Genomic DNA, 13,889 nt, shown 5'->3' with positions numbered 1-13,889 from the left:
TATTTCTGATTCTGTTTATGTGTGTAGACTCCCCTTTTTTCTCTGATGTGCTTTTAATGTACAAGTGTGTGTGTTTCTTCAGATAGACTTTTTTCCAAATGTGCCTGCTTGTTTCTTTATAGATCCTAGTTTTTTAGACATTTTAAAATACTTTATTCCTTAAAATATTTCAAATACACTATTAAATGTGCTATCCCTTGTAATTCTAGCATCTGTTGTGTCTGCATGGTTGATTCTGATTCACCAAGTCTGGGAAGGCCCTTGATGAATAATGTTTTATTAATCCTGACGTTACCCCACCTGTGAATAGTGTTTGGCAAACAAATGTTGGTGTATGTATGATTTTTGATTAGCAAGAGGATTTAATGGCTACTTATTACAGAGACTTCTGCTTTGTGGGATAAATGGCATACTGAATGTAAAATTGCAGACTATTCCAATAGTATTTTCCTTCTATAGCATGTTGTTTTTGAAAACTGCCTGTGTTGACGCAGCCTATGTGGTGAAAATAAGCAAACTGCCCTCCTTTATGTCCCTTCTGGAGCAACGAGTGGACAAACACCTATAGTGGACAGCAGCAGGATATCACAGGAAACCCTGTTAATCAACGATGTGGCCGTGGACTTCCCCTGGGGGGGAGGGCAGCTCCTGGCCCCCACTCAGAAGGGTGTGATGTTATACCGGGACGTGATGTTGGAGAACTACAGCGACCTGGTGTCAGTGGGTGAGGACAGCTCCCCTGTGTCACCAGGGGGCCCCCTTCGGTGGCCTTTTCTCCCAGCTGCTGAAATCTCTGGCATGTCCACAGTGCTCTCAGCAGTGGCTCCTCAGATCCTCTGGCGTCAGACAAGCATACATAATGTTCCCCCTCTTGACAGAAGTCTCTGCTTTGCTGATGTGAACACTGTCTAGTCCCTAAATGTAGTATTCTCCCATCTTGACATCCCAGCCCAATCCCGCAGGTCTAAGTCTCTCGTTATTTCCCACCAACAGGGTATGAAGCCAGCAAGCCAAACACACTCTTCAAGTTGGAACGAGGGAAGAGCCGTGGATGGTAGAAGATGAAGCCCACAGTCGGATCTGTGTGGGTGAGCGGGGCAGAACCAGCCAGCTGGGCAGCTGAGAAAGGCATAGTCGGGTCGGTCAGAGAAGCCTCCCCAACTATGCGTGTCTGAGGATGTGTAGACGGCTGCTCCTTGAATGCTTCCCATGAGAGAGCCTTCTCTTGGGAGGAGTCTAGGGGGGAATACACCCCTTGGTATTCTGAGAGCTGATCCCACCAGATCCCTGTTTATTTTAGGTACATCTTGATTTTGTTGTTGTTTTTCACCCAGTTCTCTTCATCCTACATTTCTCAAATCTCCTTTTTGTCCATTGTCACAGTGTCTCTGCCTATTTTTTTCACCTCCCTTGCTGTGAAATTCCATCTCCACTCCTCACTCCAAGCAGGTCTTAGAATTCAGAACAGTCTTCTAACTGGTCATATTCCTGCTCCCTGAGGAAAGAGTGACTTCCCTTCCTAACTCTCAACCCGCCATTGGATGTTGTGCCCACACCATTAGCTTATCTCTGTGTTTATATGGTTTCATAGCTTCTTGCTATGAATGTCTTGTGTTCCACTGAAAATTTGTATGTTGAAATCGTAAACTCCAAGGTATTCGTATTAGGAGGCAGAGCCTTTGAGAAGTAATTAGGCCATCAGGGCCCAGAGAGCTGCCTACTGACGATACCGGAGTGCTGATTGGCCTTTTTCCAGCTCAGGAGGTGGCTATGAGTTATTCTTTTTTTTAAAGCCTTTTAATTTTTTTTTTTAAAGCTTCATTAAAAAAAAAACTCTTGACACCAACTAATTTTCTTATTGTAGTAAAACACACAGCGCGAGACCTACACAACAATGTTCAAGTGTACCATATTACCTGTAAGCACAACATTGTACGCCAATTGTCTAGAGCTGCCCTGTGTGTGACAATACGCTTTTTCTTGCTGATAATTTTCAAAATTATCGTTGTGACCTCTCTGAAAGGCGATTTGGAGTAAATTCATGTATTTAACGAAAATACAGCCTAGCCTGAAAAATTTTAAACATTAAAGTAAAACACAATCCACTGATGGAAGAAAATTATGCAAATCATGTATCTCATAAGGGACTTGAATAGAAAGTATCAAAAGACCTCTTAAAACTTAATTATAAAAAGTCAAATAACTCAATTTAAAAACAGCAAAGGTTCTGATTCACATTTTTTTTGAGGAAGACATGCAAGCGGCTCAAGAAAAGACCCCATTAGTCAACGAGGAACCGCAAACCAAAACCCCAGTGAGATACTACTTCATAACCACCGGGATGGCGAGAATCAAAAGGTGAGATAATAAGTGCAGAAATATATGGAGAAATATGAAATCTTTATATTCACACTGATGTGAATATAAAATGGTGTAGCCATTTTGGAAAACAGTCTGGCAGTTCCTCAAAAAGTAAACCTAGAAATACCATATGACCCATTACTTCCTCTCGTAGGTATATGCCCAAGAAAAATGAAAGCATATCTTTGGACAAAAAACTTGTACATGAATTTTATAGCAACATTATTTATCATAGTCAAAAGCTGGAAACAACCGAAATGTCCGTTAAGGCATGAATAGGTCAAGAAAGTGTGATATATCCGTACAGAGGAATATTATTGGGTCACAAAAATTGTTACATACCAAAATTCAGCTGAGTGAATTTGACGATTAATTGGTTTTATTCAGCCATTCAGTAAAAACAGGCGTTATATCCCATGTTCTGAAGGGCTGTAGGGAAGGAAAGGCTTTTTAGGAAAGAAAAGATACTTTTAGGCTTAAGACACCTTTCTGTGGGAGTCTACGGGGCAAATTACCTCACTAGTGATGACTAGCAATTCCAAATTGACTGATCAAGATCATAGTCTTGAGATAGGCCAAAACTACAATAGGTTAGGTATTAAGTCTTTCTTTATTATTAAATATCGGCTTATTATTAAGCCCAGATATGGGGCTTAGCCTGAGTTACCCCATCTTGGGCCTGCTCCTTTTTTTCAAAGAATGAAGAATTGATATTAGTCACAACATGGTTGTACCTTGACAAAGTCATGCTGAGTGCATAGGCTGTTGGGGAAGAAAAGGTCAAGGTTCTTCTCACTGGTGCAATAATTAAACTGACATTAGACGGATAAGCAGAATATCAAATTTAATTTTGTATGCATGGGAACCCTTCATACATGAGAGGTTCAAGGATAAATAACATGAGGTATTATTATACTGTGTAATATATACTATTGAATACATATATTAAAACAGATACAATGAGGTGTGTATGTCATCGAGCTAAGGAGTGGGGCAGTAGGTCTGGACATAAAGGCCTCCGTGGGTCCCCTCTTCTCATTTCCCCAACTTGTCCATGTGCTACAAGTGGGGGAGGGGCTCTTGAGAAAATTCTGCCTGCGAGTATTAAATGCAAGGCTGCCGGCTCCAGGCAGTTGCAAGGAGACACTCCCTTGCTGATTCTAACAGCAACATTTGCACAATTTGAACACATGGGCCACGTCCACTGGAAATCTGAACCGCAGATGGCAGTTCCTGTCTTGTCAGCCAGCACTGATATTCCAATAAACGCTTAGAGCTGTGTTTTTCAACTTGTGGCTATCTTCGGGGGAATAAAGTCAGAAACTCTCCCTCAAGGCATTTCATGATCTGTTTTGGGGCTGCTCTTAAGGGAATGTAACAGTAAGAGATAAATTTGTAATAGAACAAAAGGGGAATCAAATCTTTGTTCAAAACTGAACACTAACATTTACTGGAAAGTGAACTCAAACAGCCCCAGAAACTTTGTCCACTAATGGGCGGGGGTGGGGCGGGGCGGCAGTTTCTTCTTCTTCTCTAGATTTTCTGCGTCTGAGGGTCAGAGTTAAAGCGGAAAGCTGATTTTGTTCAACCGCAAGCATCCAGTGCCCGGGGACTGAGGAGGAGCAGAAAAGAAAAACAGAAAGCTAGTGAATCAGTGCAGGAATGTCTGCTTGGGCCCTTGCAAGCTGCCTACTTCATGTGTCTGCACCCTAGCCCCTCTCCCACGGTTTCCCCTCGAAAAGCCCTGACCGCTTGTGTGTCGGGAGGACGGTGCTTCTCTAAGGCAGGAGCCTGCCACTCCCTCGTTTGCTAGCAAGTCAATAAACTATTCTTTCCTTTCCTCAAAACCTGGTCGTTGTGTTTTGTGATTTGATCTCAGGGACGAGGACCGGGTCTTGGTATCAGGAGCAGCACCCCCCACCCCGACCAAGTGCCCGCAGTGCCGCTCCTTCAGTGTCAGAGGCCACAGGGTCGAGCTGTTCAGGGACGCAGAGCTCCCGGCTTCCTCCTTGCTAGCCACGGGGGACTGTGCCGGCCAGGAGTTCGTGCTGTGTGGCAGGGCAAGTACAAGCCTCTAGAACTCCCTCCGAAGTATATATTGAAAGCAGTAATGCCTTCCAGGAGAGGATACAGACTGGAGTTACCACCACGGACTTGAAAGATGTCGGGGTGGTGATTTCCACATACCCTTATTGAAGTCACTCACGGGGCCTACTCAGAAAACGGATGGATGGATCTTGGAGATGACTGTGCATGATTATCACCGTGATCGGAGTGTCTCAAATTGCAGCTACTGCTGCACGTGGGGCTTCATCACTTGATCCCCAAGCACCCAGTGTGTAAGTATTGGTCAGGAAAATGCTCTCTGTTCTCCTCCTATGAGTAAAGACCAGCAGGGCAGTTAGCTTTCAGCCGGCAAGGAGAGAAAACTATCTCAGAGGCATATCAGACCTCCAGACTTAGGCTGTCATTTAGTCAGAAGGAACCTTCATCTCCTTTTCCTTCCAGAAGATGTCACACTGGCCCATCCCAGTGATGGTACTAGGCTGACTGGACCCAGTGATCAGGAAGTACAGCTCATCTAGGCATGTTGATAGCACAGTCACGTGTCAGAAGGTGGGAAATAAATCCAACAAAAATTCAGGGACCTTTCATCTTAGAGAAGTTTCTAGAAGTCTATCGTGTGGACATGCCAAGCTCTCCTAAGGTGATGAATAAGGTGCTGTACCTGGACCCCTCCTCCACCCCCCACACACAAAGGGCACAGCAGCCGGGTGGACCACCTCGGATTTCAGAGGCAGCATAGACCTCATTTCCAGTGTGCTACTCTGACCCATTTACTGTTTGGTCTGAAAAGCACATAGTTTGAGAGCAACCCGGACCTTTGGAAGGTGGATGCCAGTAGATGGCAACACCTGTATCTCCTCTCATTGCTGCCCCTTCAAGGTGCACACCTGAAAACAGCCTAGCGTGAGACCGACTTGCCCAAGATCACAAGGCACAGACCCCGGCCTGACTTGCGTGGTGTTCCACGCTCCATGCCAAGCCTGGTTGGCATTCTTCCATCTCTGAGTCTGTGCGTCGCACACACGTGACACCAGCCCCCAGGAGCTGGAGGGGTCATCCATGTATCCCTGGGGGTGTCCCTAGGGAGGAATGTCTGGCATGACCCTCCCTGTGCAGGTTGGGACATTGGGCAGCTGCTGTGGCTTCAGCGTGACAGGGAACTGGTGACAAAAAGCGGCCTGAGCTCAGCTCTTGTCTCCTCAGAGCTGGGACCCTGGTGTCATTGCCAAAGAGCGAGGGGAGGGCTCTGGTGGAGATCTGTGTACTCATGCACGGCAAGGGCCAGGAGGGTGGGCAGTCAGCAGCCCAGAGGGGCATGGGGGCGAGTCTGAATTCAGGGAGGGGCCCAGGAAATGGACCCTTGAAGAAGTGATGTCACTGAAGATACGCCCAGTAGAACCTGAACTGTGACCCGGACGGAACCCAGCTCCTGGTCGCAGACCCCAGTCCTGCTCACTTGACCGGAGGCGCTCGACAGAGCAACATGCGGTCTTGTTGTGCGGAGCCTTCTGAAGGCGTGGGAGTCAGGGAAGCCGAGAGGAAGAGTCTTCCTGCTCGCTGTGGGCGTTGGCTGAGAGACCACCTTCGCCTCTGTCTGTGTGTCCCGAGGAGCCCCGAGGTAACACAGGGCAGCCCAGAGCGGGCCACTCCAGGGCCAGGCCACGAGTGTGAGCCGTCCCGGGCTGACCTTTCCCCCGGCTCCTTGTGTGTGTGCGGAGGGCGTGGGGCATGGGGGGGACTGAAGGCTGGGCAGGAGGGGGCGGTGAGTGTCGGGACCAGGAGCTTCCACCCACATGTTAGTCCTGAGCCTGGGGGGTGTCCTCTCCTTCCCCCAGGGACTGGAGGTCTAGGCAGATGGCCCTGTGTGCCTGATCTCGGGGGCAGGGTTTGGGTTCCACATTGCCCCCTGTGGGGAGGTCCACGCAGCCCCGGTTGCCTCCTAGCCCGCTACCAGGCTACGGCTGTGAAGAGCTCCACACTGGGGAGTGAGGAGGAGCTCATGGATGGATTTACCTACTCCATCTCCCTGGACCCGGGGCAGGCTGCCTACACCCCAGGACTGCCCCACGAGACTGGTCAACAGACCCACTCCAGAGGGCCTGGAACCTCGCTCCCGGGGGCAGTCCGTGCCTCTCCTTGCTTGCATCCCAGGGCGCTGGGGGCTCTCGGGTGAGCTGCAAACCTCCCTCCTGGTGGTTCCTGGGTTTCCCACCGACTATCTCCCTGCTGCCCCCCTCAGCGTGAACCTGAGCCATCTGTCCATGGGACTGAGGTCCCCAAGCGCAGGGCTCCCCGGACAGGCGTGAGGAGGAAGGGGAGAAAGCACACGGGACGAGTGGAACCAGCTCCAAACACCAGCCGGAGCGCTCCCGAGGCCACCCTCCCTCCCGAGGACGCTGACCAGCCCACCACGGGCCAGCGGCTCCCCCGGTGAGCACCCACCCCCTCCTCGGCACAGTCGGGCCTCTGCCCACAGCCCACGGTGTGTCTTGAGTGTCCCCACATGTGTCTGAGCCTCAGCGTGCTCCTCTGACGGGCAGGGTGGCTGGCGATCAGCCTGCTAGGGTGCCCATGGGGAACATGGGAGGAGCTTAGAGGGGCTCCCCTGGCGCCCGGCAGTGCAGAAAGGACGGCCGGCCAAGCTGGGCCACTTCGGGGCTTACTTCTCTTTACCCGATGAAAAGCCTTTGGCCTCACCCATCAGTGGCCTGAAGCCTGGCTCACTTGGAAAAGCACATGGGAAGCAGCCTTTTGGAATGGAGGCTCACGATTCCCTGGGGCTGTGCCCGGTCCTTGTCCTCATCATGGCCACAACGAGGCACCTCTGGGGACAGCAGAGGGGTACCTGGGAAGGTTCGGGTAGGACTTCCTTCAGCCACAATAGGTATGCAGCACCCACTTTGTGCAGACCCGTTGGGGTCACTTAGCATAACTGAGTGAAGGAAGCAGACACAGTACTGGGACCCCATCCCGTGTGGAGTCGGGCAGTCACTTCAGGCGTCATCCGCAGGTCACAGCCGGGAAGCATCACGGGTGATACCCTCACGGCCTCCTCATGTAATGGGGGGCATGACAAGGGGCCAGAGGAGGATCTGAGAAAGTGAGCGTTCACTGGGCCAGGAGGGGGCACTGCCTATGTGCACAAAATGGGTGGAGGAGGCGTTTAGGCCTTGGGGCAGGGAGAGCCCAGCAGGTCACTCATCTTTGGATTCCCATGGGCGGGCTGGCGACTGGGGACTTCCTAGTCGGGAGCATGGGAGAGGATGGGGTCCCAGGACAGACACGCAGGGTCAGGAGGGGGGAGGGGCAGGGGCCTGGACAGGCAGGGGAGTGCACAGCGGCCAGGCCCACACAAGGGTGGACCCGGAGGGCAGTGTGGCTGGAAAGACCAGGCTTCTCACTCGGCCACCCCCAGGCCTTACCCCAGCTGCAGGATGGGACAGGCTAGGCGCCCTGCCTGGGAGCCCGAGCATGTGCCCTGCGCCATCGATGCCAGCCAGCTTTCATCCACCCTGGTGGGCCAAGTCCTCCACCACTTGGTCCAGGAGGAGCACCTGGGGCCCACGGTGGCAGAGCTGGAAGGTGAGGGGCTGCGGCCAGAGGACCATGTAGGGTGGGCTTCCCGGACTGGGGTTCCCTTCAAGGCAGTGAGGGCTCTCCTGTGATCCTAAGGCGCGGGGAATCAGGCCCGCGGTGACCCTTTCTCTGTGTCCTGCTCCAGAACCACGGCAGACGCAGCTGGCTCCAGAGACATGGGGAGGGCCGGCTTCGTCGCCTGAGCCCGTCCAGGAGCTCCCTGAGACCCCTGTGCTGGAGCGACGGCCGGTGTCACCTGCTTCCGCCCCTGCAGAGCCGGAGGATGTCCCAGCAGTGGCCTCAGCCCAGGGGCCAGGCCCTGAGCTGGAGCCCCATGAGCCCTCGGGCCTGGGGCCCAGGGCACTTGCTGGAATGGCACCAGGTGTGGCAGAGCCAGGTCCAGGTCCAGAGCCCACCGGCCCCTGTGCTGCGAGCCCCTGGGACATCCCAGGACTGGTCTCAGGCCCCGAGCTGGAGCCCCGTGAGTCCTCGGGTGCGGGGCCCGTGTCACCTGCAGGAATGGCACAGGGCCTGGCAGAGCCAGAGGTGGTCCTGGAGCCCACCAGCCCCTGTGCCGTGAGCACCCGGGATTTGCCGAGGGAGAGGGTGCGGACCATCCTGGCGTTTGCCCCACGCCTGGTGGCCGAGCAGCTGACCCTGATGTGTGCGGTGAGCGGAGCGGGCTCTCGGGGTCGGGGGTGGGCCTTCCCTGTGTCACGGGCTGCCCCAGACCTGCCCGCCCCTGACGTGGACTCCTGTGATGTGGGCCCACGTCCCAGCTTCCCCACGGACTCACCATGTGCCCTGAGAGACTCTCCTCACCCCCAAGCCCTCACTGACCACACGGGGACAGTAGGGCTGGCCCTTAGGGATCCTTGCAGACCAAGGAGGAGGAGCGGAGGGAAGGTGGGCAGGGCCTGGCCGGGCAGGGAGGGGCAGGGCAGGGGAGGGGTGCTCAGGGAGGTGCTGCCAGGGCCTTAGGTACTCGGGCCATTGGCCTGGCAGGCTCCTATGGCCTCCGCACTTCAGAGGCCCCTGCCATGGACCTGACTGCGTGGGAGACACAGACACCAACAAAGGCCCTGGGTGGAGTTGTTTCAGGGGAGACTGCACCTGAGTGGGGAGCGGGATCCACGGGGTGGCAGCATGGGAGGCAGATGCCCCAGGCTGGGCAGGCGTGAGCTGCCTTGTGCCTCAGGGAGGACGTGAGTGAGGGTCCCTGTGAGCAAAGCCCCTCTGTGCCCCATCACTGTGGGGCCCTGTGCATCCGGTCCTGGGCGCCTCAGTGGACGGGGTCTGGAGTCCGGACGGCCACAAGGCTCACAGCACGTCCCCAGCTGCCTGGGCCCCAGCTCTGACCAGTGACCCTGCCTGGGAACAGGGGCACCAGGGGCACAGCTGGATGACACCTCTTATCATCCCCAGGAGCTGTACAGTAGGGTTGAATGTGGTGAATGCAAGGTCTACGTAGAGAGACAACCACTGAGGGAAGCCATTGTGCTCCTGGCCCCCAACATCCTTAACGTCATCAGGCAGTTTGGTACCACGTTTCATTGGGTCATCTCCTCCTGCCTGAGGGCCCCGAGCAGGATGGCCCAGGACAGGGCCCGAGTGGTGGAATTCTGGATCCAGGTGGCCAAGGTCTGTCATGGGACGGCCCCCGGGGTCCCCTCCTTGGCCAGCTCTCAGGATGGGTGCCTGCGGTCTACCCTGCACGGTCCCTGGGGCCTCCTGCCAGGGGCGTGCGGACCTGGACTCGCAGGCCCCGGGGGAGGGACAGCCATCCCCGGCCCCTTCCTTGGGTTGAGCCACAGTCCTCCACCCAGGAGGGCTGCTCACCAGGTACCAGGTGTGCTGGGCTCCCTGGGTGTCTGTCTCCTTAAGGACAGGAGTTCATGGGGGGACAGAAGCAGAGAAGCAGGCCACGCTCTCAGCTCTGTCTTCCCTCCCAGGAGTGTCTGGCTCTCAGAAATTTCGAGTCCTTCCGTGCCATCATCTTCGCCCTGCAGCGCCCTCCTGTACGTCGCCTGGAGAGCACCTGGGCACATGTTTCCTGGTGGGTAGCCCTGTCCCTGGGACCAGGGCACCTGAGTGGACAGGGACACCCCTACACCTTGCAGTGTCCCTCAGTGGGCTGGGACTTCCTGGGAGGCGGCAGAGCCTAGGGGCGGGGATGGCGGGCTCTTGGGGGCCCCTGTGGGTTAGGCCACGGGTACCCCTGCAGGAATCAGTTTCCTGCAATGTTAGGTGTGGGTTGAAGCCCATTGGAGATCTTGAGCTTGTGCTCTGCAGCAGGAGGTCTCTGCCCCAAGGACAGCGACCTTGCCCAAAGCAGATTCGCCCCTGGGAGAACTGGGAATGGAGGCCCCGGGGGGAAACATGAAGGCCCCTCCACAGGCCACGGATTCCCCGGAGCTCAGGGCCATGGTGGAAAGCCTCCTGCGGGCTAGTGGGCCTTCTAGGATCTCCAGGAAAAGGGGTCGGCCCCGGGACTCTCCGCCTGCTGGCCACATGCGTCCCTCCTCCTCTCCCCTCCCCATAGGAAGAGCTCCTGGATCTACAAAAAACTTAAAAAGAGGAACAAGGGGCTTAAAGGGAAGCAGCTCCTCAAGGTAAATGGGGGCTGGAGGTCTGGAAGGGAGGGGTCCTTGGGGCAAGTCCTCTGCCGCGCTGTGGCAAAGCTTTGGGGAAGACTCGAGGAGTGCGGGGTGAGACGGGGAAGCTGATGGGGAAAGTAGGGTCCCCCAGGCCTATGAGGGCCTCGTCTGTCTCCCTCCCTGGCTCCACTTGACTGTGGGCCTGGCATCCAGTGAGGACCCAGGGGACAGACCCCCGGTCAGGGCTGGGGATGGCGTGGCGTCGGCAGCAGGGTTGGGGCCCGTGGCTGAGCAACGTCGGCTTGTCCCCTGGGTCCTCTGAGCCTGTCACGGACCCTCTGTGGCCTCGGGCTCCTCATGTGCACATGGAGGGTTGCCGTCACCCTGGGGTGTGGGCCTCCCTGGTGAGCAGGGTCCAGGGAGCCCAAGACGCGCTTCAGCTTTGTGCACCCCCCCTGGTCATGGGAGGGGAGCCGTGCTGATAGCCGGGTGACAGTGAGGGCTCAGGGCACCCTGGGAGGCAGAGGGACCTCCCCTGACCCTCTCAGGGCGGCGGCCGTGGCCCAAGGACCCCCATGAGTTTGTGTGTGTTGGAGCTGGGGTCGCTCTAGGCTGAGAGCCTGCTGGAGGTGGGGACAGCGTAGGTGCCAGGGGGCTCGGGCGAGCCATCCATCCACCACGGTCTGGCTGTGGGAGGCCACGTGGGAGGGGAGCATGAGCACCTGAGCGTCGTGCACCTTGCAGGAGGCGAGGGCCATGTTGAGGCGATGGCCGCCGTCCCCCAGGGCATCCCAGGATATGAAGACGCAGGTGAGCGTGGCGTGGCCAGGGTCGGGGCGGTGGGGTGACCCTGCACCTGCTCCTGGTCCCACAAGCTCTGAACTGCCAGCTCTGGGGTGACCAGGAGGAGGGCGAGAGCAGCTGGGTACAGGGGGAAGTTGGAGGACAGGAGCAGGGACCACAGGACCTGGGACTGGCCAAAAGCCAACCCTGGGAGGGACCAGGAGGGGAGAGCAGGTGGAAGGGAAGGAGGGAGGCCGCACAGGGTGGGTGGTCCAAGGGAGCTGGGGGCTGCGGGTGTGGGGTTCAGGGGAGGCTCTGTGGGCACCCCTGCGGCAGGTGGGGACTCATCACCTCCCCACCCCGGTGGCACAGGGCATGATCCCGCCGCTCGGACTGATCCTGTACGAAGCCTTAGAGAAACAACAGGAACATCATGTGGACGTGAGTGATCCATCAGGGCTCAGGGGGGCAGGATGGTGAGCTTTAGGGAGGAGAGAGCCCCCAGTGAGCCCGGACCTCTCAGCACCAGCCACCCCCCTCCTGAGTCCCCCCTCCACCCCAGGACCTGGGCTTCTTGGAGAGGACTGCCAGAAGGACCCACCTAAGCCCGGTCCTGGCCCCAGGGCAGGTGGGGCTGAGGGCTCCAGGGGGCAGCATGTGGGCAGGACTGGTCTCCCCGTCAGGCCCTGCCCTGGGGGAGGGATGCTGCTCCTTCAGGGCAGGAAGCACATCGGGGGGCTGGCAGTGCCTTCCCGCCTGAGGCCTCAGCTCCCCAGTGCAGTCCCCGCTTCTCGGTAGCCCCGAGCCCGGGCCAGGCCCGGGTGCTGTTTCTGGGCAGGCCTGCCCCTTGGAGGGCCCTGGCGGTCCTCCACCTTGAGAAAGGGTGGGGACGTTCCGGCCTCCTTCTGGGCTCAGAGGGCTGTTTCCGATGTACTTTGGCCGCCTTGCTGCCTTCCAGGGTGATGGTATAAAATAGAGAGAGTTGAGTGCCCAGCCATGAAAGGTGAGGGATGTAGTCAAGACCCCCCGGGCAGGACCTTGTCCGGGCCATCCCCTGGGTGTAACGCGTGTTGAGAGAGTTAAGACATGCAGGGCTCAGGACACTAAAGGCTTTGTTAGGTGGGGGATGGGGTGGCATCAAGGCCGCCTTCCTGGAGGAGGAGCTGGAGACCCAACAGTGGGAACAGGCAGGGCTGGATGGCATTGGAAGCAAGGCGGGTTTCCGTGAGCAAAGATCCAGGACCATCGCAGTGCCCCACTCCTCAACCCCCTCCTTGTCTGCATCCTGTCCTTCCTCTGCCCCAGGTCACTGACTTCCTAGAGGAGATCGTCATATACAGGTTCCTGGCCAGGCAGTATGACCTGGAGCCCAAGGAGCACTTCCTGTCCTTTTTCCAGAGACTGAAGCTCCTGCGTGAGGAGCAGAGGTGAGGCTGCCAGGAGTGGGGTGTGGGCTGTAGCTGCCGGCAGGCTCTGGGGGAAGGGCCCCCTGCCATGTGGCTCCAGGGGCTCACAGGTGTCCCTCTGTCCTGCAGCTACGGCCTGTCCTACCACCTGGAGCCCCCAGGTCAGAGGGCAGGCAGAAAAGGACTGTTAAAGTTCTTCAGGTCCCTCAAGATTTAAACTTACGGGCCAGGGCCAGGTGAGTTTCTGGGCTGGGGCGATCGGCAGGGGGCGGGCTGTTCCCCAGCCTCAGGGAAGCTTCGGGCCATGCTGGGCGTGGGGGCGTCCTAAAGACCGGGGCGGCTGGGGTCCCAGCTCCACTGCCGACCAGGCCTGTCAGGCTGAAGGGTGGTTCCCTTCCCCTCTGGGACCCAGCCTCCTCCTCTGTGAGTAGGTGACGCTCAGGAGCCTTCCCGTGACAGGGACCCCCCGGGTGCTGGTGATTGACAGGACCCTCCGTGCAGGGCCCGGGGCCCAGAGGGCAGTGGGGACGGGGTGGAAGCAGGATAATGGGGGGAACCTGGGATGACCGGTCTCTTCTGATCACCCGCGTGGCCCTGTAGCTGCTGTCATCGGGCCCGCGGCCCTGCTGGTGTCCTGGCTGCATGTGGAGGAGAGCTGCTTCCCCTCCGGGCAGGCGGCCCCTGGCGCCCCAGGACCCCCGTCTGCTTGCTGCTCCTCTTCCTCCCGCTGCTCATCCGGAGCCTCTGCTGGGGCGGCTGCTCTGGCACCTCCTCCGTCGGCAGACTCGGGCAGCTCCCCCGGCTGCCGCTGTATCCTCAAGGACCCGTATGTAGCTGCGGCGCACCTGGCCACCTTCGTGCGGTGTCGTCCCCTCTGCTCGTGGCCCGTTGGACAGAGGCGAGCCGCCCCACCGTGTGGAGGATGTTCCCCTTCGTGCAGGTGGCCTCCCGCCGTGACACCAACTCCTGCCTGGGCGCCGTCAGCCACCGAGTCGTAGCCACAGGGTTCCAGGAATAGGTGGGGGCTGTCCTCACCAGGCCCGGCCTTTCCCGGGACGGACATAGACACGGCGCAGTGCCGCGTGGGACCACGGCCTCC

At 57.1% G+C, this 13,889-nt stretch overlaps 1 protein-coding gene and 1 long non-coding RNA gene across 2 annotated transcripts; both read left to right on the top strand.

Annotated features, from left to right (window-relative positions):
- The first annotated feature begins 519 nt into the window (after positions 1–519).
- On the top strand, positions 520–4,112 carry LOC130682252 (uncharacterized). The gene is made up of 3 exons (XR_008995475.1): positions 520–1,300; positions 2,253–2,358; positions 3,881–4,112. It is a non-coding gene; the product is annotated as an uncharacterized LOC130682252 (long non-coding RNA).
- A 1,401-nt stretch (positions 4,113–5,513) lies between these two features.
- LOC130682306 (ral-GDS-related protein-like) lies at positions 5,514–13,512 on the top strand. Its single transcript, XM_057496692.1, has 13 exons — positions 5,514–6,046; positions 6,668–6,858; positions 7,439–7,528; positions 7,844–7,943; positions 8,101–8,673; positions 9,430–9,645; positions 9,957–10,060; positions 10,547–10,616; positions 11,346–11,411; positions 11,757–11,825; positions 12,690–12,811; positions 12,920–13,026; positions 13,391–13,512. Exons 1-12 carry the CDS (start codon positions 5,912–5,914, stop codon positions 13,005–13,007), a joined length of 1,824 nt encoding a protein of 607 aa, XP_057352675.1. The 5' UTR covers positions 5,514–5,911; the 3' UTR covers positions 13,008–13,026; positions 13,391–13,512.
- Positions 13,513–13,889: the final 377 nt, after the last annotated feature.

Source organism: Manis pentadactyla (genome assembly GCF_030020395.1).
Source record: "Manis pentadactyla isolate mManPen7 chromosome 15 unlocalized genomic scaffold, mManPen7.hap1 SUPER_15_unloc_1, whole genome shotgun sequence".
NCBI lineage: Eukaryota > Metazoa > Chordata > Mammalia > Pholidota > Manidae > Manis > Manis pentadactyla.
The sequence above is the reverse complement of the archived record's forward strand: the minus strand, read 5'-3'. Positions and strand labels throughout refer to the sequence as shown.

What these genes read in the sequence shown, in the direction of transcription:
- LOC130682306 (XM_057496692.1), top strand. Translation starts at nt 5,912, where the DNA reads ATGCGGTCTTGTTGTGCGGAGCCTTCTGAAGGCGTGGGAGTCAGGGAA. An exon ending in GCCAGCTTTCATCCACCCTG is followed by an intron (nt 7,944 to 8,100) that starts GTGGGCCAAGTC and finishes TGTGATCCTAAG; the next exon opens with GCGCGGGGAATCAGGCCCGC. An exon ending in CCCAGGATATGAAGACGCAG is followed by an intron (nt 11,412 to 11,756) that starts GTGAGCGTGGCG and finishes CCGGTGGCACAG; the next exon opens with GGCATGATCCCGCCGCTCGG.